The sequence below is a fragment of the Perognathus longimembris genome, chromosome 23 (assembly GCF_023159225.1).
Source record: "Perognathus longimembris pacificus isolate PPM17 chromosome 23, ASM2315922v1, whole genome shotgun sequence".
NCBI classification, from domain to species: Eukaryota; Metazoa; Chordata; class Mammalia; order Rodentia; family Heteromyidae; genus Perognathus; species Perognathus longimembris.
In genome coordinates this window covers 7,818,834-7,841,761 of record NC_063183.1, presented here as the reverse complement: position 1 = coordinate 7,841,761, position 22,928 = coordinate 7,818,834, and the positions used below count along the sequence as shown (strand labels likewise).

Here is a 22,928-nt window from a genome sequence, read left to right as displayed (position 1 = left end):
TTTGCATCTCAATCCTCAGATCTCAGTCTCCTGAGGAGCTGGGATCACAGGCGTGAAGCCCGAGGAGAAGCCTGGCTGCCACTTTTCCTTCCAGTCTTTCAGTGCTAGATGCTGGGTCTCAGCTTCTGCCTGGACAGAGCATCCCTAGCTCACCCCTTTCCCCCCAAAGACATCTGCAACACTCTGCAGGGGATCCTTGTCCTGCCCTTGAGCAGGTGCAGGGGGTGGGCGGGGCCTGGGTGGGGCCCTGGACTAATGCAAGCAGTTAAGTTGTTCCTTCAGGACAAAGGAAGAAGCCCAAGTCCTGGGAATTCCTCCCAAAGCCACCCTCCCTCCCCTCTCCTAACAGCCGCCCTCACCCTCCACAATGGTAGGCCAGAGACAGCGGTTTTCAAATAGTCTAAATTGTGATATTTTCGGGCAGCCAGTCGGAGGGAGGGGACACCCAGAGGATTCTAGACTCCTTTGAGGGTCTCCCAGTCATGTTTCTTTAAAGGGAAAACCAACAACAGTCTCTCTCTCAATCTTGCCTGCATGTCAGCCAGCCACAGCTTTGATAAGGTCAGCAGGGCCTCAGGCCAGTGGCAGTGGGATTTCTGGGGTGAGACTCAGGCACCCCGCTCCACAGTCTCACCAGCAGCTGGGGTGGACAGCTTGTACTCAGTAAGCCCAGCACCCATCACAACCCTCTGATAGCCTTGTTAAAATGCTGGCTGCTGGGCTCCTCTTCCAGTTTGATTCGAAGCCCCAGGAACAGGGTCTTGGGAGTGTCCGCATTTAACCATTTCCCAGTGGATTAAGAATGGCCTTAGCCAGGTGATGGTGGCTTATGTCTGTCATCCTAGCTACTCAGGAGGCTGAGGTCTGAGGATAGTGGTTTGAAGCCAGCCTTGGCAGGAAAGTCTGCCAGACTCTTATCTCAAAAAACTACTCAGGAAAACCCAGAAGTGGCGCTGTGGCTCAAGTGTTAAGAATGCTAGCCTTGAGCACAAAGAAGCCAGGGACAGTGCCCAGGCCTTAAGTTCAAGCCCCAGGACTGGCAAACAACAAGAAAAGGCCTGGACCACCCAAGAACTGACTTTGCTCCTCCTAGGTGGGGACCCAGCAGGTGCAAAAGCTGATGTAGCCCACACGTGGAGTCCCATCCTGACTTTTCTCTTTCATGTCTTTGCAGTGAAATGTAAAATGGAGGACGAGGAGGTACAAGATGCCACAATGCCTTCTCCTTAACTCCATGCCCCTTCTTCCCTCCCCGGCCAGGGCACTGGTACCCCAGGCCAGGAAAATGTCCAGTGCTCTCTCCATTTTGAATGACCAGAAAGATCTGGTCAGTGCAACCCAGACAGGATCTGTAGCGCAAGCTTGCCGCATCACCCGGAAGTGTTTCTCTACACCTGGGAATTCCTTACTGCTTCCGGAGCCTCCCCTGCCAACCGCTGTTCAGGTCACCATGGGATCTCATCCACACGGGAGATGAGCTGCCGTGTCCCCATTTGCCCCGCTTTCAGGAAGACCAGCACTTGCCGTCTCAGATCTCTGTTTTTTTGTTGTGCTGCTGAGGCAGCTGCCCGACCACCACGCTATATTCCCAGGCCAGCATGAGGCTTAAACCCAGACAAGGATCACGAAGGATTTCCCTTGTCTAGACCCCAAAGTAAAGTCTTGCTTTGATTACGGGTGAATTCACTTACCACATCCATTTGTTCTGCAGTTCACTTTTAGAACCAAGATGCTCCCATTCAGAAAAAAACCCAGGATCAGCAGAAGGCCCAGGGGTGGTTTTGACAAGCTAGCACACGTCTTGTGTAAATAGTAAAGCCTTTATTTTTGGGTTAAGAACAGCATTTTGAAAATAAAACCTATCTGCCCATGCTTCACAAGTTTTTAACTCTGCAGTATTTATATTACAGTCATGTATGGTACACATTGATTGTCTTGAAGCTTCTTGAATGCTTTTTTATTTTTCTGAATATGCGAGTCAGCAAAGGGGAAATTAAGGAACATTATAAAACACACGTGAATGCTCTTAATAAATATATATTATCTATCAAAACGAGCCTGAGCTCTTGATCAATTAAGAAAAAGCACCTGCCGAGAACCTCATCAGCTGGCGTCTTTACTAACGTCTTCGCCTGTCAAAGCCACAGAGCCTCCTTTCATCTGGGGTTCAGCCTGGCTAACCCAGGCCGTCCCTACTCTACAATTGTTCCGTAGCCCTGACTGCATCTGTGCTGGGGGTGGGGCGCTCTGGACAACCAGCTTTCAACAAGAATTGACACCCCGCCCCTCAGGAGGCACACACGGACCTCCCTGTTGGTTAAACGGTAAAATCTCAGAGCTCATTCTCTGGGCCCCCGCATCCCAAGATTGAACAAGCTTCCTAAAAGGGACAGGAGTGGCTCTGGAATAGTCCCAAAGAGAGTCACTAACCGGATGTGTGAAGATTTGTGCTTACAATTGGGGATTATTCACAGATGCTGCTCTGGTAGCCCGGACCCCCCCCCCCCCAATTTGTTTACACACCAGATCTTAAAGAGACATGCTAGTCTGTACTTTAACTTTGTGTGTGTGTGTGGGGGGGGGGGTGCTGCCAGCACAGGCTCTGGGAGATGAGAAGCAGCTCCTGGTACTCCTCGGACTGAACTTTGAACTCATCACAAAAATAGCAAATCTCTCTGGGTGCCCTCACTCCCACCTCCTCCCATCCTGAGAACATTCAGCTCACCCTGGTCCTAAAGGGGAAAAAAAAGCCAAAATAAACAAAACAAAAAAAAATCCCAGAGGCTGCACTAACCTACCAAGAGATTTGAAAAGGAAAAATAAATACCCTAAAGGTCTCAAGCAATTTCCCACAGCTCAGAGGTGATCTGCCGATAGCCATTTGTCCTGTGCTCACTTCCATTGTGATGGGGGTGAACTCCCCCCTTCTGCAAGGAAGGAGGGGATCTGGGCGACCCGGTCACGGATGGCATCAGAAAGCTCCAAAGGACTCCAGACAGCGGGGCTGAGCAACCATCTCCTGGCAGGGAAGGCGTACTGCTGGCAGAGCCTGCCTCCGCCGGGCCACAGCCCCCAGGCGCCCAGCGAGTGCTCACACTTGCAGGACGCTGGGCCTACATGCACCGCCCTTAGCCCCACCTGAGCTGCGCTCCCTCCTTACCCAGGACCCCCAGTTTTCTGCTTATCCCATGGCAGAGCCTGGGGCAGAGGGAGCTCTCTAAAAGAAAACCCATGCTTGAGGCGTTCTAGAAGGTCGGGCAGGGGTAACAGGTCAGTGCCATGCTTTCTTGTCCCCATGCGTGGAAAGATACTAGCGGTCAGGAAAAACTACACAATGGCCACATGTGGCCTTTATCTCCCCAGAAAGTCTGGCAGGGACCGGCAGGGTTGGGTAGGGAGGGGACGCAGCAGAAGACTAGGGCCTTGAGGAAAAAAAATATTCAGGTTTATTAACATACTCTGCTCAGATGTACTGGCTTCTGAAGGAGTCCAGTCCTCCTTCCCCCGAACACTCTTTTTTTCCCCCCGTTTTCTTTAAAGGTTAAAGGCGTATGGGTAGTTGTATAGAAAAAGCAACGTAGTGATTAGATGCAGAAGGCCCCTCCCTTGTGTGTACACTCCACGCCGACAGGTGAAACACTCTGTTGCCTTGAATGGGTGGCTGGCGATTATGCTGGCCAAACAGTGCACAGAACACAGGGCTTTGAATGGCTGGGGTGTGGGAAATGCCAAACGACAGAGGAATGATTTGCTCAGGACAGATGGTGCCACCACAGAAGCAAAATGGGCTTGGAGACAGCCATGTTCATGAAACCAGCAAAAAAGAAAACAACAACAAAAAACCCAAGGTGCAAACACCCTCCTACCCCCTCCAAAAGTAAGAAACCCTGGTGTGGTTCACTCAACCCTGGAACCTTCCCAACGGCTGTGGAAAACAACTTGCTGGATGGACGAATGCCACACCTCTCCATCCCATGGGGACTGGGGGGTGATGGGACATGGTCACAGAAGGGCTGCTGTGGCACCTGGCCTTCCAACCTGTCTTCTCAAGGGGGGGTGGTGTTGGGGGTGTTCAAGCTGGGCAGATGGCATTTGAGCATCTGACATGGATCTGGGAATACAATTGGGAATGGACTTAGAGGGGGCATCTGCAAGCGCAGGAAAAAGAGATGGTTACGGGAATAGGTGCCACTGCTTGCTCAGGACAGGCAAAGGGAGGGCCTTGTCTTCCTTTGGGTGCTAGAGCAGGAGGCCCAGAAGGAACAGTGGTCAGTCACCACTTTCTCAGCGCGTTGGCCACTTCAAGACCCAGAGAACGTCGTCCTCCTTGGCGCGTGCCAGCATCCCTCCACCACCACTGGCTATGAAACTCCCTGTGCTTAGGTGGGCTCAGCTTAGCACTTGCACAGCAGCCTCCTAAGCTCTGAATGTGCCTGGAGTTGTCCTCAGTAGCGAGGTAATTTCCAGGAGGCCCCCTAGGGTCCAGCCCTTGCTGGAGAGGGGTGATGGGAGGTCTCCCCACCCACCTACGCCATATGAAATCAACTTCCACCAGGCCCAATTCCATTTTATTCTACCTCTCTTCCCAGCCGCATCTCTGAGTGAGCCCTACTACTATTTGCAATGAGCTCTACTTCAGTGTGCAGAGATAGGTTGGTTTAGCATGGTGCGTGCGTGTGTGTGTGTGTGTGTGTGTGTGTGTGTGTGTGTGTGTGTCGGGGGAGGCAGGGCCGTCAGTGTTAGCTTTATCAGTTCATCCGGGTTCACATTTACACAAAATCCCTTGGCTGGGATATCCACATCTCCTGGCTGGCTGCGAGGTGGCCTGGGTCGGCTACTGTTACTGATTTCTCCCTCAAGAAAGACACGCCAGGGAATAAAATCGGTAAGAGATTCTTATTCTCTGGAACTGAAAAGTCTGTCACCAATGGTGTCTTCCAGTGTGACTTGGCGGAGCGGTTGGGATCTGGAATGACACACAAGGGTAACACACTGAGAACTCTGACATAATCAGACACAGACCTCCTCACGATGTGCTGAAGAGAGTGGGCTTATCTTGCTTTGATCCAGGTAGTTTGAGCGATTCTGGCCCAGAAAAACAGCACATCCCCCAGGCTGTGATCACCCACTCCTAAGGAATGTGCTTTCTTACCCAGACCCTTCTTTCCCTTCCCCCTTCCTTCCTGTTTCTTCCTTTTCCTTCCTTCCTTTCTTCCTTCCTTCTTTCCTTCTTTTCTTTCTTCCTTCTTTCCTTCCTTCCTCCCTTCCTTCCTTCCTTCCTCCCTCCCTTCCTTCCTTCCTTCCTTCCTTCCTTCCTTCCTTCCTTCCTTCCTTCCTCCCTCCCTCCCTCCCTCCCTCCCTCCCTTCCTTCTCTCTCTCCCCCCACCTTTCCTTCCCCTTTTTTGCTGTGCTGGAGATGGAATCCAGCACCTTGGAGCATTCTAGGCAAAGCGCTGTACCACTGAGTGTGTCCTCAGTCTTTAACTCAATCCCATTCTAAGACCTTATGTTTATCCCTTTCATCACATTGCCCTTGAAGGACCAGGAGGGCTTAATTGTGATGGATATGGCCTCTTCTGGCCATGTATATTATAACATAAGCCAAAGCTTCCAGAGTCCTGACATTCCTGACAAGAAGACAGCTCAGTGGGTTGCAGAGGGGTTTTAAGAACACAAATCTCTGATGCTGTTGGTTTTTGTGCTTGTTCCAGACCAATGTGAACCAGGGCCAAACAGGTTGCATTTGAAGGCTAGAAAAGACAAAGTGTCCCACCCCAGAGATCAAACCATCCTTGACTTCCATTGACAGACACAAAAATGAAACCCCCAAACAACTCAAGCTGCTATGGAATGGTCACGTGAAATAAAGAATGGAAATCCAATTTACACATGTAAACTGGCTCATGGGTCATTACTGAAAGAAGCATGTAGCTACATTTGGAAAATAAATGTAAGAATGAGGGAGCATCTTTGGTTTGCTGGAGAAGCAAAATGATGTCATTCCACAGAGGCAAAACGGAGAGGGTGACAGTTCTGCTGATGATCTGTTTGGCAACAGATAGTAAACAGCTTTTGTCTTTGAGGAAGACAAATGGCCACTGCTTCAATTCTTCAAGATGTCTCTTACAGGGTGTCGTGGGGGCGGGGTGGGGAAGGCAGTAACCAGCTGGGGCACAGGACCCAGAATGGTGACAGGGAGGGGCTCTACCTAGGTGGATGTCAGCTAAGTCTGAGAGGGAGACTTCCTCACTGGGGGCTTTTCATTCATGCCACCCCTCCCCAGGAGAAGCTAGAAACTTTGCTAAGAAAAAGAATCCCAAGAGGGAAGGGGTGGGCATAGGTGAATGTTCTGTGCGTGGAGAGAGGGGTGGGAGAGGAAGATGAAACAGAAGCTTTGCATGCAGGTAGCTGGTAGGGCGGCCCGTCCCCACCTGAGCCCCGGAAAGCAGCTGTGGACACAGGATGGGGCTCGCAGGTGCACGCCTGGATACTTACAGTCCCTCCATTGAGCATGACGGCCATCTCAGTGGGCTGATACACGTTGCTTCTAAATGGAGCGCTGGGTTGGTTTCCCAAGCCGATACCTGGTTTCTTCCCCGTAGTGACACTGGGTTTCTTGCCCATGCTGCCACCACCAGACCTTTTTCCCAAGCTGCCATTGGAAAATCCTGCTGTACGAAGAGCTGAGGGAGGGAGAGGAGGGGGAGGGGTTGGCAGTAGGACAACATAAAAAAAAAAAAGACAATTTTGTTTTCCTGCATGAGGGAGGCAGTCCAGTCGCCCCCCCCCCCATTGGCTGCCCACCACCGTGGCTCCTCCCCCTGGTCACAAGCCTTGACTCAGAAGTCACAAACACGCTTTGTTCTCAGCCTCTCCACCACCTGACCTGGCTCAGCGGGGCTTGGAAGTCTGTGGAGGGCGGGGCATGGGTCAGAGCAGGAGGAGGCTGAGGTGAGACCTTGGCCATCCCCACCCCATGTGGGCTGAGGGGACCCACGCCTCAGGCTCCCCTCACAATCTGGGGCCTCAGGCCAGGCTTTCAGAGATGGACACTGTCTATGCAGCAAGCAGAGATGGGAATGGCTGAGAACAGAGACAGCAAGTGCACTGTGGTGCCTGTCCCCGTGGGAAAGCGAGCCTCTCATGGATGTAGGCTTATTTCCAAACTGGAAAACAAAAAGTCAACCTTGCACAAAATAAGTCTGCATTCTCCCCCTGACAGGCGGAGAAAGCTTACTCTACTTTGTTGCACCACAACTCTACTTCAGCTTTTTGCTAGTCAACAGCAGATGAGTCTCACTGATTTTCCTTCGTGGGCTGGCTTTGAACCCTGATCCTCATATCTCAGCCTCCTGAGTAGCTAGGATTACAGGCGTGAGCCACCAGAATGCAGCTTGAGTTTCTTCCTTCCTTCCTTCCTTCCTTCCTTCCTTCCTTCCTTCCTTCCTTCCTTCCTTCCTTCCTTCCTTCCTTCCTTCCTTCCCTCCCTCCCTCCCTCCCTCCCTCCCTCCCTCCCTCCCTCCCTCCCTCCCTCCCTCCCTCCCTCCCTCCCTCCCTCCTCCTCCTCCTCCTCCTCCTCCTCCTCCTCCTCCTCCTCCTCCTCCTCCTCCTCCTCCTCCTCATCTTCGTCTTCATCTTCTTCTGCCAGTCCTGGGCTTGGACTAAGAGCCTGAGCACTGTCCCTGAGCTTCTTTTTGCTCAAGGCTAGCACTCTACCACTCGAGCCACAGCACCACTTGTGGCTTTTTCTGTATATGTGGTGCTGAGGAATGGAACCCAGGGCTTCATGCATGCAAGGCAAGCACTCTACCACTAAGCCACATTCCCAGCCCCTCTTTTTTTCTTTTTGTGCAAAGAAAAAGAAGATCCAATCAAAAAGACATGGGGGAGCTTGAAACACATGTTCCCAAGTGATAAAAGCATGTTACCCTTGTAACCTGTGGCTCCAACAATATCATCTTTTAGACAGGACAACTGTGGAGATGAGTGGTTTTCAGGGTCCAGGGCAGGGCTGCAGTGAGGAGGGGTGGCTGAGGGGACCGGGGGGAGGGGGGCGTCGGAGGGCAGTGCACACCTCAGGAGGGCATGATAGGAAGACATGATGCATTTGTCAGAAGCCCACAGGACTGTGCAATACCAAACTCTAAAATATGCTGGGTTCTTAGGACTTGGGGGAGTGGCTCAGCCATAGAGAACTTGTCTGGCATGCATGAAGCTCTGGGCTCCATCCCAGCACTGCCCAGAACATACAACAACAACAACAACAGGAACAGGAACAGCAAAAATCTTGTCAACGATAGAATGGTATCTTCATTGAAAAATACTAATCTTAGCCAGGTGCCAGTGGCTCACGATTGTAATCCTAGCTACTCAGAAGGCTGAGATCTGAGAACTGCAGTTAGAAGCAGAAAAGTCTGTGAGAATCTTTATCTCCTATGAACCTGCAAAAAGCCAGAAGTGGGGCTGTGATTCAAGTGGTAGAGTGCTGACCCCGAGGAAAAAAGCCAAGAGAACTGGAGGTGCTGGGGTCAAGCCCCAGTCCTCCCACACATGCATGCACGCACACACACACACACACACACACACATGCACACACGCGCGTGCACACACACAGTTTCACTAAGATAAGATTCACTTTATTCTGAGAACAGATATTTTCTGGGTAAAAATGTAGCAAGATAGCTTGGATTTTCAGGGGGCTGCTAGGAACAGCACAGAATGGGGACAGCCCATCTATGGACTCCTGCTAGTTTCATGCCTAGCCTAGATCTTCTCAGGGAGCAGGAAGGAAATGAACCCGCAGCAGATGTGGTTAGGGACTTGGCCTCTAAACACATTCTCATCACAGACAGAAAGGTTCCAGTCTCCTGCTCACCTGTGGGGTGCCTTGGCCAGAGGTGGGGTGTACCCCTCTGTAGTAACTATTTGTGGCTCTCTGGTGACTATTCCTCTCACATTCTAGACCCCTGACTGTTGCCTTCTCCCTATCTGAGGGGGTGACCATGTGACTTTGGTCCAGCCAATCAGAGCATTCCCTTCTTCCTCCAAACACACTGACTGGTTTAGGTAACAGCCTTCAGGTCCAATCAAAGTTAACTGTGGAATTTTTGCTCCAGCCTCCTGGGACCTCTCCCTCTTCCCAGACTCTGGGGCTATGAGTTGTCTTGATGCCAGCAACTAAGAGATGGAGAGAAAATGTTGATATAACTTGAGTCTCCGGAATCTAACCCTTCCTGGAGTCTGCTGCTTAGTACCTTTGGGTGCAGGGGCAGTTTGCTCTTTTTCTTTTTAAAGGCTTTAGTCTATTCAAACTGGGTTTCTAAATTATTATTACTTGCAACAGGCTTCAAGGGACATAAGTAACACTCTTCCTAACCTGGGCCAGATCTGAAAGGCAAACATGGCACTGAGTTCTGGCTCATCTGTAGGGGATTCCCCCATGGAGCCAACACACACAGACCCAATGCCAGACGTTTCTTGTGATGCCAGGCAGGAAGTAGAGGGTCAGTTTAAATAGCTTTTGTCCCTAATGAGATTTCATGTGTGTGTACCGTGTGTCCAAGTGTGTGTGTGTGTGTGTGTGTGTGTGTGTGCTGGCGCTTGATCTCAGGGCCTGGGTACTGTCTCTTAGCCTTTTTTGATCAAGATTAGTGCTCTACCACTTGAGCCTCACCTCTACTTCCCGCTTCCTCCTGGCTAATTAGACATCAGAGGCTCATAGACTCTCCTACTTGGGCTGGCTTTGAACTGCAATCCTTAGAACTCAGCCTTCTGAGTAGCTAGGACTGCAGGTGCGAGGCACCAGCATCTGCTTTCTAATGAGATCTTCAAAGCACAAAGCCTCAAAGAGAAGAAACAACACATGCTCTGTCTGGCTCCTTAGAAGGCAAACTTTTGCTTTTTTTTTTTTTCCTTTTTGGTAGCACTGGGGCTTGAACTCAGGGCTTCACGATTATCAGACAGACCCTCTACCACACATACAAGCTACAACTTCAGCTCTTAAAAGGTGAGCCCTTACTATGGCTTGTGAGCGTCTCCTAATTATGTGATCTGATGTATATTTTAATCCTTTATCACATACCATGAGGATTCTTTTAATAAGTAGCAGATTGGTGCAGTGGGAGCTACCTGGGGTCCCAGCAGGGGGAGGGAGGTTTGGGCATGATGCAGCGGGGCTTGGCTCAGCCACCATAGCACAGCTCCCCCCGCCCCCCCCCCCATCTCAGACACGCTCTTAAGGGAGAGAGGCTGAAAGGCTGGGCAGAAGTTTCAGAAGCCAGAGCAACAGGATGGAGTTCAGCTCCCAGGCCGAGGTCTGTGTGTGCAGGGGTGAAGCCCTCTCGTGGGGGGCAGGTTCCTAGAATACACACTGGCTGAGGTGGAAGCCGCAGATGCCAGCAGCTGCACCTACCTTGGCAAAGGAGTATGCCCAGAGGTCCCCCGCCAGCAAAGCAAGGCTTTCTACAATAGAGGCAGTGCATCCGGGCCTCCTACCTTTGCTTCCGTGTGTGAGGGCCTCTGGAGGGAAGGGGCCTTCCCCCAGTCTGCTCTGCCTTCTCCCTGTGGACCTTGGTGGCGATACATTGGGGATGGTCCCAAAGAGGGCTATGAGGATGCAGCCGGGGGCTCAGGCCTGGAATCCTAGCAACTCAGGAGGCTGAGACCTGAGGATTGAGGTTTGAGACCAGCCTGAGCAGGACAGTCCACGAGACTCTTATCTCCAATTAACTGTACCAGAGAGCCAGAAGTGGAGCTGTGGCTCTAGTGGTAGAGCACCAGCCTTGAGGAGAAAAAGCTGAAGCATAGCACTCAGGCCCTGAGTTCAAGTACCGGCACAAACAACAACAAAAAGCCAAAAAGAACCCTAAAAGTCTGCTAGGTGCAGTGGCCACTTCCAACTACACAGGAGACACAGATAGGAGGGTCATTGTTTGGGGAAGCCATCTGAAAAATGACAAGTAAAAACACAGTGTGGGGGCATGTCTTGAGTGGTAGAGCACTTGCTTAGCCAGTGCAAGCAAGGTCCTGAGTTCAAACCCAAGTACCCGCCCCCCCCAAAAAAAATCTAACAACACCCAAGGTTACCAAAGAAGTAGGGAAGAAGGGCTCGAATGGAATTACCAGGTTTGCAGGGGGGAACTCTTCTTCAGTTTATCTTTCTGGGGTGTAGTGTGGGCATTTCAGTGTGGCTATATGAATTTTCTTTCTTCTTTTTTTTTTTCCTGCAAAGAGTTAACTGACCAAAAGCTGGACCAGGAACAAATCATGCTCAGTGCAGCGTCAGCTGCTGTGAGAAGTGGAGGCTGGCAGAGTATTTACTGCGTGAAAGATTAGAAAATAAATCCCAGTGCGCAATGGAAAACCGCAGTAGCCAACGGCTCCCAGAGCTCTGGAGCTCCTGACCTTGGCGTGGCCACCACAACACTGGCCTAAGCACCCCACGTGACCGCACCATCCTTGAACCCACACTCCATCCTCCTGCCTCTGCCTTCCACACGTTGGGATTACTGACAGAGATCACCATGCCCAGCCCAGCCAACTCTCCTTGGGGGTCTCAGCCCTTGCTGTACCCTGGATTGAACTCACAGCCTTGTGCCTCTTAGGTAAGCACTCTACCACGTGAGTCACGCCCCCATCCTTTGCTTCCTCTCTCTCTCTCTCTCTCTCTCTCTCTTTCCCTTTTTCCAGCTAAAGTCTCACACTTTTGCCCAGGCTCTGCACAGACTGCAATCCTCCTAGCCTCTGCCTTCTGAGTAGCGGGGATTACAGGCGTGAACCACCATACCTGCTCAGCATTCCTTATATTTTTTATTTTTTGGCTCCAGTCCTGAGGCTTGAATGTGGGGCCTGGGTGTTGTCCCTGAACTTTGTGTTCAAGGTTAGCACTCTACCAACTTGAGCCACACCTCCACACCCAGCTTTCTGGTGGTTCATTGGCGATAAGAGTCTCATAGATTTTCCTGCCCAGGCTAGCTTTGAACCTCAATCCTTAGATCTCAGCCTCCTGATAGCTAGGATTGCAGGTTATTTTAGTTACCGTCAGGCATAGGAACCTAGCCAGCTCCCTTCACGTGACAGTTTCCAGGGACATGCTGTGTCATGCACAGGACCCCTGGGTAGGTCCCGCCATGGCCTCGTGTTTGAGTCAGGGCTACAGCAGGGACAGGCAGCCCTGGGTACGCGGTTCAATTCCCACTGGCTCTGCCTTCCGGTCTCAAAACCCAGTGCAACTTGCTCAGCCCACTCTGGAGTTCTGGGGATGTTAGTAACCGGGAGGCAGGAGTTGGTTAGGGGTCGCATCCCACAGATGTCCTCAGAGGGTCCCCAGCAGCCTCGAGCCCCCACTGCCTGTGACCCACACCCGTCACAACATCTCATTCTCCTCCCCAAATAATGCCTTGTTCCCAGGTCCCCCATTTCCGACTCTGATTTTTTTTTTTGGGGGGGGGGCATGGAGGAAAACCCAACCAGGACAGGCAAGCTCCGAGCCAGGTCCCACAGGGGCGTGGTACTTGTGTGCCGTCTTCCACGACCAATCTGTGACACACTCCCTCATTTGTTCCCATCTTACAGAAGATGGCTCAGAGGGGTCCTGCAACCTGCCCGGTGTCACACAGCAGTAAGGGGCCGAGTGGGATGTGAACTTGGACAGCAGCCCCTGGGGTGAGGCGGCAGGTGGAAGGCCTCCCCAGCTACCTGCATGGTGCTCGTCCATGGAGAAGGCCTTGTTTTCCATGTAGGTCCTCGGCAGGTGTGCGTCCTCCTCGAAGGCCGTCTCCCGCATCCTGGGCTGCGACGTGTCGAAGTAGTTGGGTGGGTTCTCCTGCAGGGGCGGCAGGAGGGTGCAGTGGATCTCAGGGATGGCGTGGAAGACGACGAAGACCCAGCCGCTGGCCGTCAGCGTGATGGCCAGGGTGGCGTCACTCCAGGCCTCTCCCTGCCGCATCATGATGTTGCCGAAGAGGTACAGGGTCATCCAGGCCACCCAGATGAGCAGGGAGAGAAAGGCGGTGACCACAATGAAGGCCCCGTTCAGCTTCCACCTCTTGAACTTGCCGCACAGCGTGAAGAGCGCCTGGGCCAGCGTGATGGCCAGCAGGACCATGTCGTAGATGAGGGCCAGGACGAAGTCCATGGGCTCGTAGGCACAGGCCGGCTTCGTGTCCCGCAGCACCGTCAGCACCAGCCACTCGGTGGCGATGATCACCTGTACCAGCATCAGGCACAGCGCCAGGCTCACCAGCTGCCAGCCGGCCGGGCTGGTGCCGTGACGCACCAGCCTCCGCACGCGCCACGCCTGGCTCAGCAGGCACGAGAAGCAGAGAGCGAAGAGCACGCCCCAGAGGAAGCGGCGGATGGAGCAGATGGTCTCGTCCATCCGGATGATGAAGGCGAATGTCAGCCCGAAGAGGCCCAGGGTCCCCAGGAGGAAGAGGAAGTGCAGGCAGATGGGCCTCCTCTTCTCCTTGTCCTTAATGAAGGGCAGCCGGACCAGGAGGATCAGCATCAGGAGCAGCGTGATCAGGGCGCCCGCCCCGGCCACCGCCTCCACCACGATTCCCCAGATGGCGTCCAGGTCGCACAGAGACACGTACTGAGGGAGGAGGTCCAGCCCGCAGCCCCGCGACGTGCTGGCGTTCTCAGAGGCCACCGAGGCGATCACCAGGAGCAGGAGGAAAGGGAGCACCTGGTGGGTTCTCATCTTTCTCTCTGATCCGTGGAATGTTCTAGAAAATAGGGTGTGTGGTGGGGGAGGAGAACGGTTAGGGAGAAAGATGGAGCCATTGTGAAGATTTCCCCTCTCTTCCTCCCAATCTCTGGCCCCGTGGGAAGGCACCCCGCCTTCTCGTGGCCCTGTGGCCCTCACAGAGCCTTCCTCTCCCATCGGCACCTAGGCCTGGACCAGTGAGTGACGAGCCTGAGTCACTATGGCGAGTGGCCTGAGGCCCGGCCGGGACACTGGCTCCACTCACCTGCTCTGCATGTCTTTAAGGGTTCTTTCAATTCAATAGTCGATGGCCATGTCCGACCTCTTCAAAAATAAGGGAATAAGGAAGTTTTAAAAGGACAGCCACCGGCCAGGCAGCGCGGGCTGGAGCCACCACACACAATCCCTCCATCAGTCTCCGAACCCTAACAGCCAGCATGGTCCAGACGGTTCGCTGCAGGCCCAGCACTGGCTCTGCACACAGCCACTCCTCATAATGCCCTGTGAGGCAGGGCCCTATTGTGACCTCCATTGTACAGGGGAGCACACAGGGTCTCAGGAAGTGGCACCCGAGTCCTACATGTGACCTTCTCCAGCCTAGTAGAACCTGCCATCTGTGGGTGGAGAAGATGGAGAGTGGGAACTAGGTCCACTTTTCCCCCTCGTTTAATAAGAAAATGAATACTGACCTAGCGTTTGGATCGCATTACGTGTAACACATCTAGAAATGATTTAAGCATCCTCAGATATTGGTACCCAGGACCCTGGGGTGCCCGGGCCATCCTGGAACAGCCTCCCTGCTCCCCCACCCCCGCCAAGATGCTGAGGACTCTGTTCAAAAGACACTGTCATCCTCCGTTCCCCGCTCTGCCTCTCCCTCATGCTGCCCATCTTCCTCTCCCCAAAATCAATGGAGGCTCCAGCCTCTTCCTCCTACCTGTTGGTCTCTCTCTGGGAGGCCCCCAGACTTGAGGCTCTCTCTTTCTCTGTCTCTCATCCCCAGACAAGCTGCCCCTCCACAGAGCAGCCTCCTCCACGTGCTCCCCGGCCCCTCAAATCTTCTCTTGGTGTCCAGCACCCCTCTGCCTGGACACGGCCCGTGTGTCTAGATCGCTACGCAGCCTGCGGTCTCTCCTCCCCCAGGCTCAGCACCGAGGCCATCAGCACCGACACAGGCCAAGAACGCCTCGTCCCCACCCCAGACAGCAGTCTCTTGTCTCCTTTCTCCTCTCTAATCAAGCCTGTAATTTTTTTTGTTGTTGTTATTGTTGCTTGTTCTGCTTTTTTGCTACCTCTCTTTTTCTTTCCTCTCCTTCCTGTCCTCTCCTCCCTTCCTGCCTTGTGCACTGTAAGACATGGCAGGTCGGGGGACATGGCAGGATGGGCCTTATCTGCTCATCCGTAGGCCGGGCTTTCTCAGCCTTGGAAGGCTGGCACTCTGTGGCTGGGCCAGCCCTGTGTGTGCAGCCTCCCCGCCTCTTCGTGAGGCCTGCCAGGAGTGGGCATGGTCCCTCCCATCCATAATATCCCTCGTGGCATGGGGTAGATGCTTCATCAATCCTTCCAACACTTGGTCACGGCGACTGGCCTTGGTCGCCGTGCCGCCGATGCCTTGCTTCTGAGAGGGGCCACAGCCCTGGGAGCTGGGCTCTTGCTCATTCCCCAGCTAACTCAGCCCCGGGTGGCTGTAGCCACCTGCCCTCCTGAAGCAGCAGTGGCAGCAGGTGGCACCCCTGGGGCTTCCATAAGTAAATTCACTATCGACCCGACCCTGCTGCTTCACGGTTCTTCCTGTGAGCATCTCAGGTCTCGCCTGGGCCAGGAGGCTGACTATAAATCATTGTGGATGCAGAAGATGGCTGGGGACATCTGGCTGTTTCCTCAGCCCACAAACTGGAGGAGGCAGGCTTGGAACACAAGACACTCAGCAAGACAGGGCTCCTCCAATGAGAGCCCAGCATCCCACCTGGGCAAACTCAGGGGTCAGGGACAGCTTGGATGCTGACAACTCGGTGGTCGCACTTACTCCTGGGTCCACGCACAGCCTGTATGTCACAGATGGACTTGCTAGGGCCTTGCAATCAGCCCACTTAACACCTAACATGTCCGTCTCACAACTGCACCCTGGGATCACTCCTGTTGCACACCCACTGGGCACACTCCATGTGCTACCTCTGGAGGTCATTCCAGACAGAACTGCTTGTTACAAAGTCCATTCCCCCCCCCCACCTTCCCAAATAAATTGAGATTGCAGGTACTGTACCACCACACCCAACGTATTGATTGAAATGGGGTCTTGTTAACTTTTTGCCCAGTTCAACCTTGAACCTTAATCCTCCCGTTCTCCACCTCCCAAGTAGCTGAGATTATACATGTGAACTGCTATGCCCAGTCCCTAAGAACATTTTTTGGCTCTCACAGTTGGAGAGAGGGCATCTGTGGGATGGAGACCAAGGATGACGCCTGGCCATTATCATTCAAAGAACAGCCCCCACCACATAGCACTATCCAGCTAAGTGAGGCCATGGTGCCTGCTAGAAAAGCCTGGCTTAGACATTAAAATCAGAGCTGGTGGGGTTGATGCCAGGAAACCAGACAGCCTTAGGCCTGCACCCTATGGCACGTCCTTTCGAGACTTGGCCCCCTGTAGCCAGATCACTCCCTTTCTCAGGGGGAGCTCTCTTCCCAGTCTGATTTCACAGGTTCTGTCCCCCCTCCCCCAGGGACTTTCCAACCCTAACAGGAATCTCGTAGATATCATGTGAACACCAAGATGGTGCCCAAAGCTCCGGAAGCTGGGTCCAGGTCTCTAAGTCTCACCTCCTTTCTAACAGGAAATAGATACCTTCAGGCTTTCAGGGGTGGAACCCTCTGGTTCCCTCATTTCTAAAGACAGCCCCTGATTTTCCTCTGGAAAGCGAAACCCCAAGTCTAGCCAGTCAGATAATTTGTCTTACCCTTTGGCCATATGGATGGGCTCACCTGGCCCCACACAGACCTATGAGAATCAGCCCCGGGGAATTTTGCTCGCAGTCACTGGAAAGAGATTTTGCGTTTTTGCTGGAGTGGGTCAGCTATTAGTAGAGAAAGACCAACTTGCCACAGAGAGGGAGGCACCTGTCTGTGAGTAAAGCTGACCCAGAGGAGACAGCCAAGGGACAAACTAGAGACCTTATACACATGGAGCAGCTGGGCACATCCATTCCTAAAGCTAATTCTGGTCTTTTGCAGTTCCAAGCAGGCCCTGTTGGGAATTAAGCCAATACCAACTTTCCAACAAAGACGCTCTCGAAATTCTTCCACATTGAGTGGCACCCATGGTAACTGCTTCCTATGTTCTGAGCACCCTTGGGTGCCTGCCATACCAGCAACATGCAAGAACCTATAGATTCGCCCAAGGCAACTCCTTGCGCTGCTGTCTCCGTTTACGGGAGGGGAGTGAAACACTGTGGTACAGGGCCAGTAGGCTTGTCCAAGGTCAAACTAGGAAGGGGAGGAACCAGGGACATCATCCCAAAAGGCAATGTCCTCCTTCCCTTTCACAGAGGAGGAAACTGAGGGTCTGAGAGGTTTAAGCTGAAATCTGATTGGGCACACAGAGGCTGCAGGACCCGCACAGCTGAGGGAGCCTGCCCCTTGGGCACACCCGTGGGCAGGAAAACCCAGTCCTCTACCATCAGCCACCTGGGGCCCCCACCTCCAACCGCCTGCTCCTCAGGAGCCTCACAAAGAACAATACCAGATTATGGGTTTGAAATACTCCCCAACACAGGCCTGCCTGTGATGGCATGAACCCCAGCAACAAACCCCAGCCCCAAACCCGTGGGATGCAGGCAGGCGGCTTGTCAAAGGAGTAATGAATAAATGGGAATGAATGTGCAAGACTCAGCTCACATACTAATTACCTCTGCTGCTAGCCACGCTTCCAGAAATGTGACTCACATAGAGGTTCTTAAATACGTGGCAAGCGCATGCGCGCGCGCACACACACACACACAGTTGCTCTGTAGTGGGCCAGGAGCCACTGGCAGGTGGAGAGTCCCCTCCCTCCATTTCTCCACACGGGGCCAGCTTCCAGCCCAGCTCCTTGCCAAGATGGCTCGAGTCAACCTTCCCCATTTCAAATCTTCTCATGTGGGTTAGGGGTAGAGTTCAGCCCTAACCTTGTCAGCACCAGTTCCTGGGTTCCACCCCCAGGACCCCCAGAAGAAAACCTGTCCCAGAATACTTGCCAGCCCTCTGAGACTTCATCTTCCTGGCCTCAGTTTCCTCATCTGTGAAACGGGGGTGATAAGTGTCCCCCCCCCCCCCACCATGAGTTTGTAGTTGGAATTAGGGTAACAATTAAGAGCCAGGCAAGGTGCCACACATCTTTAATCTCAGCTTTTGGAAGGCAGGCAGGAAGATCTACAGTTTCAGCACTAGCCTGTGCCTACCTACTGAGGCTCTGTCTCCACACACACACACACACACACACACAAAAATCAATCGTCACTCAATAAGTCTGCTTGGGTGTTACTCTGTAGTTTACACATAGTAAAAACTCAGCCAAAGTGTCTGTGAAGTAAATAAATGATGGGCTGCTGATCTTCCTTTGAAACACTGATTCTTCCACCCCTGGTTTGCTAGGAGGGGCAGTAGTCATGGAGACTGGAGGAGGTGGGCTCCTCCAGGTGGTGGTCACCATGGCTCCCAGCTTCCCCACCACAACAAGCACCAAGTCCCCAAGGTGTGAAGGGGAGATGCCTGGAGGGGTACATACCCCCTGGAGGACTCCACCCCTCCCCCGCCCCCCCCCCCCCTCATGGGGCTTGGACTCAGGGCCTGGGCCCTGTCCCTGAGCTCTTTTGCTCAAGGCTGGAGCTCTATCGCTTTGAGGCACAGTGCCACTTCTGGTTTTCTGCCCTGCCTGGGTTGGCTTTGAATCTAGATCCTCAGATCTCAGCCTTGGGAGTTGGTAGGATTCCAGGCGTGAGCCTCCAGTGCCCCCCTTCCCCATGTTTAACTATCCTAGGCAGGTGCTCTGAAGGAGGAGCGGCAGACTCCCTGGGGAGAGAGCCCTCTCCTTCTGGAGCCTAGATGCCAACCCATCACCTGGGCATCAGGATCCCCCCTCCCTCACCCACCCACAGGCAAGGACAGTGTCCCATCTGGTGCCCCCAGGGCCATCCAGTCCTCCACGGGGGAGGGGTGTGTGTGGTGTTGTGTGTTGTAGTGGTGGTGGTGGTGGTGGTGTCAGAGGCATCTTAACTCCACCCCTCCTGAAAACGGTGGTGGTGGGGCACTGGAAGATGGAAGGGGAAGAAAATTTGAGCAGGGTCGTGTGAATGTCTATGTGTGTTTGTGTGTGTGTGTGTGTGTGTGTGTTTTCTAGCCTTTCCTAGCCCCGGGCATCCTCAGTCGTTTAGTACCCAGCTGAATAAATGACACAGTTTCCACTCCTGGGCTTGAAAGACAGCAGTGGGAGCAAGGACAGAACCACGTGATGCTTACAGAACCACCCAGAACCTCAGTTTCTCCATCTGTGCAGTGGTGTGCAGTGGGGATGGCCATGCTGCCTTCCCACCTCCGTGTGGTGCCCAGCACAGAGGGAGCCAGGTCTCCCTGCTTGTTCAGAGAAGCTCAAGACAGTGGAGACAGAGGGGGCCTGTGACTTGGCCAGTGGCCTCACTGGGGTTTACTGGCCACCAAGGGACTAGCCTTTGTTTCTCCCAGATCTGGATCCCACCTTGGTTCACCTGTTCTAACCTCCCTCCCCCACCTGACAGAAGCCTGGGATGAGGCTGGGAACACCACACGCCCCACAGGCTGCACCCTGCAGGCCCCACGAACCCGAGCACCTCAGCATTACACTCCGCCCATAGCTCATTCTCACATCTCTGCCTGGATTAAGCTGCTACAAAGTTTCCTGACAGAAGAGAATTCCCAGCCCCGAAAAGCTCCTCCACAAACTGCTTATCTTTTCCAAGGTATTCCATCCCACAATCTTCACTTCTCCAAGCTGAGTAAGACACTGGTCTCTTGGGGTGGGGGGTGGGGGTGGGCGCAACCTCAGACGTAAACCCTCTCCTAGGTTAGTAAACAGGGCTGTAAGAACACCAGCTCTGTGACCCACGAATATCCATGAATATGCAAAGCAGCTGCAATCCTGTAAATAAAAGCAATCATTTAAATGCAAATTGTATCCTTGGCTGCCCGTCAGTTCCAGCATGGAAGGTTCCTTTCGAGTTGTAATTCTGCAAACTAAATGTGACTACATGGGACACCCCCTTCCCCCCCCCCAATAAAATGGCCTGGCTGCGCATGCTGGAGGGTCCCCTGGCCTGGGGGTGGATTAGAACTGCCTGAGAGTGGGGCTCTGGGCTTCAGGATGGAAGCCACCGCTCCTACAGGCTCACAGGGCTGGGCAGGCCAGGCTCAGAGCGGTCCCGCGGGGCTGGATGGGGCCGGACCTCTCGGCGCCTCGTCATTCACAGGACGGCTGAAGAGAAGGGGAGCCGCTGCCTGCCTGTCTCCTTGCAGAGAAGTCAGGGGATCCTTTACAAATCTGTCCCTGTGGCTTCCCGCTCAAGCCCCTGCAAGGGATCACTGCCCCAAACTGAATAAACCCTAGCTTGTCACAGCTCAGAACAGCAAGATCTGGCTGGTGCCTCCTGTCCCTCCCCTCCCCATCACCGCCCCCCCCCCCCCACTCTGCCCACAGACTCCAGCCACAAGGGCCTTTGTTCCGTTCCTAAGGAGCTCATACCCAACTCCTAGCCATCCTGGCCTCAAGATCTCCCTCTGGGAGGCTGCCCCCCCCCCGCCCCCGCCCCCAGCTGCTCTATGTCACTTTCTGGGCCATCATCATGTCTCAGCCTTCTGGCCACCCTGTGGGAGACAGATGCTGTATCCGGCAGGTATTTACCTTGCTCAGTATCTGTCCATCCACACCCTTCATCTCTGGTCCTAGGTGTGTGTTGGGGGGGGGGGGGGTGTCTGTCCAATTGATACAAGGCTTGGCTTGACATCTCCCCCACCCCAGTTCTATGTCTGATATATTCGTCGAAATAAAGATTCTGAGCTTATCTTTTCTAAGGACACCCCAACTTCTGGCAGCCTGGGCCCCAAATAGCGACTCCTTCCCCGCCCTCCCCATCCTGCTCAGCTGACCCCCTTTTTTAGACTTACAGCAACGGGCAGGGCAGGGCTGGCGGAGGACGTTTCACGCCGCAGCTCGGGTAGAACACTGTTGGGGAGGAGGGCTCTGGACCCACAAAATGCCGATCTGCATCCATTTGCATGCAGTTTAACTCCAAGTCTTGGGCGATTCCCAAAGCCCCTTAGTCCCCACCGAAGAAACTTCGAAATAGCATTCCTTGGCCCAGAAAGTACCAGGGGTTTTGTGCCAGGCCCCTCCCCTGGTTCTCTGGTCTTTGCGGGGGACCCCCGGTCTCTGCAGGGCCGTCCCCCCCCCCCACTCCGTCCTGGAGCCCCCGGCGGCCAGTGCGGCGCGTGCGTGGGGGCCCCAGGAGGGGACGCGGCTGCCTGCCACACTCCAGGGGCCTTTGTCCCGCGCTCCAAGCGGCAGCCCCCCGTAGCAAAAGAGAGGCGAGGAGGGGGGACTCGGCGAGGCCTGGGGCGGGAATGAACCCCGTGGCTCTGGGGCGTCCTCAGGCCCCCTCCGCAGGCTGGCTAACCAGCTCCCACGCGCCAAGAGGGCTTGGGCCCCCTCCCCAGTGCGCCTCTGCCCCCTGGGAACGAGTGGGGGTCCCTCCAGGAACGGAGGACACAGCATCGGGCGAGTCCTTACTCCTGGCCTGGCTAGGGTGCCCGGCATCTGGAGCGGAAGCGACCCCTCCCCACACCGTACGCAGCTGCCCCCTCCCAACCCCAGTAGTCCCCCGGGCTCCGAGCTCGGCTCCGCCCCTCCCCGCGCCGGGCCCCCCGCCCGCACCCGGGCCCAGCTGCGGGCCTGGACCCCGGGCCCTGCTGCAGGTGCGGCCGACCCCCGCGGCCGGCCCCGGCGCGCACCAGCCCCCCACCGCCTCGCCGCCCGGCCCCCGCGTCCTGCCAGGGCTCCGCTCGCTCGGGCTAGGCTGGGGTGACTCTTGTTACCTGGGGTCACCCCAAGGCCCTCCTCAGAGACTCGGGTCTCCACTCTGTGGTCGGGGCCCGCCGCCCCCTCTCCCGTCCCGTCCTCTGCGGCTTCTCCCTTCACTCGACCCCCACATTCCCCCTCAACTCAGCCTCGGCGTGCGGGGCAGACAGAAGCAGAAGCCCCCTCCCACCTTCCCAAGCCCGCGCGAGGCAGGAAAAGTTTCTGGGGTCCCCGTGTGCCGTCCTCCGTGTCGCCGCAGCTGGCACTCACCGACCCCCGCGGCCCCGCAGCGCCGGCGATCCTGCTGGCCCTCGGCCCGAGTCACATCCCCGCAGCGCCGCCGCGGCCTCCGCTCGCCCGCTCAGCGCCCGCCGCCCGCCGCCCGCCGCTCGCGCCTCACCGCATCGCCCTGCGTCCAGCTGCCGCTCGAGGCGCCCCCGGGCCCGGCCCGCGCTGCTGCAGCGCCCGCGGCTCCGCCCCTCCGGCCCTGCTCCGCCCGCAGGCCACGCCCCCAGCGGTCAGAACCCGTGCTCAGCTCCCACACCCAGGCTCCGCCTCTCCATCCAACACCCGCCCACCACCTCAGGCCCCGCCCCCGCCCCTTAGGCTCCGTCCCCAAGGCTCCGCCCCCAGCCCGTCCACGGCTCCGCACAGGCGAGGTCCCTCCCCCGACACCCCCTCCCCTGGAAGACCAGCCCCGCCCCGTCACTCAGGACCCGCCCCTAACGCCCCGCCCACCAACGGAGCCCGCCCACCAATAGAAATCCTCCTCTAGGCCCCGCCCCCACGGGGGTCCCGGAGCCACGGCCCCTCCGCCCCCAGGTCCGCATTGCACCCCAGCGTGGCGGTGAACGGGGACTTCCCCGGCGTGCACGGCGGATCCTGCGGCGCGCTCTGCCGTCACCGAGGCCCCGCGAGCGTGGGGAACCGGGCGCGCTCTCCTCCCGCGGCCCCCGCCCCTCCGCGGCACTGTCCCGCGCGCTGTCGTCGGCCTCCCCAGGCGCTCGTCCCCGCCGCGCGCCCTTCCCGTGGCCCTCACGCAGGGTCGCCACCGCCGCGACCACACGCATCCCCCGCGTCCTCCACGGCGCACAGACCTGGGGGGGCCGGGGCTGGAGCGGGGACGCCCGGGGCACAGCC

The 22,928-nt window shown here is 55.3% G+C and overlaps 2 protein-coding genes across 4 annotated transcripts in view; one reads left to right on the top strand and one right to left on the bottom strand.

Moving 5' to 3' along the window:
- The window catches only part of Iqck (IQ motif containing K), an 84,749-nt gene extending 82,715 nt beyond the window's left edge, over positions 1 to 2,034 (top strand). For both annotated transcript variants that reach the window (XM_048332800.1, XM_048332799.1), the window contains one exon: positions 1,175 to 2,034. In XM_048332800.1, coding sequence (XP_048188757.1) covers positions 1,175 to 1,230 — 56 coding nt within the window. In that variant the 3' untranslated portion in view covers positions 1,231 to 2,034. The remainder of the gene's footprint in view (positions 1 to 1,174) is intronic.
- Gprc5b (G protein-coupled receptor class C group 5 member B) lies at positions 1,931 to 22,220 on the bottom strand. 2 transcript variants are annotated; one of them, XM_048332795.1, is made up of 5 exons: positions 22,059 to 22,165; positions 13,974 to 14,032; positions 12,697 to 13,727; positions 6,496 to 6,683; positions 1,931 to 4,966 (listed from the first exon to the last, which is right to left on the bottom strand). In XM_048332795.1, exons 2-5 carry the CDS (start codon positions 13,982 to 13,984, stop codon positions 4,922 to 4,924), a joined length of 1,275 nt encoding a protein of 424 aa, XP_048188752.1. In that variant the 5' UTR covers positions 13,985 to 14,032; positions 22,059 to 22,165; the 3' UTR covers positions 1,931 to 4,921. The 2 variants fall into 2 exon arrangements, with proteins under 2 accessions (XP_048188752.1, XP_048188753.1); XM_048332796.1 differs by lacking the exon at positions 13,974 to 14,032 and having other exon boundaries at positions 22,059 to 22,220.
- Positions 22,221 to 22,928: the final 708 nt, after the last annotated feature.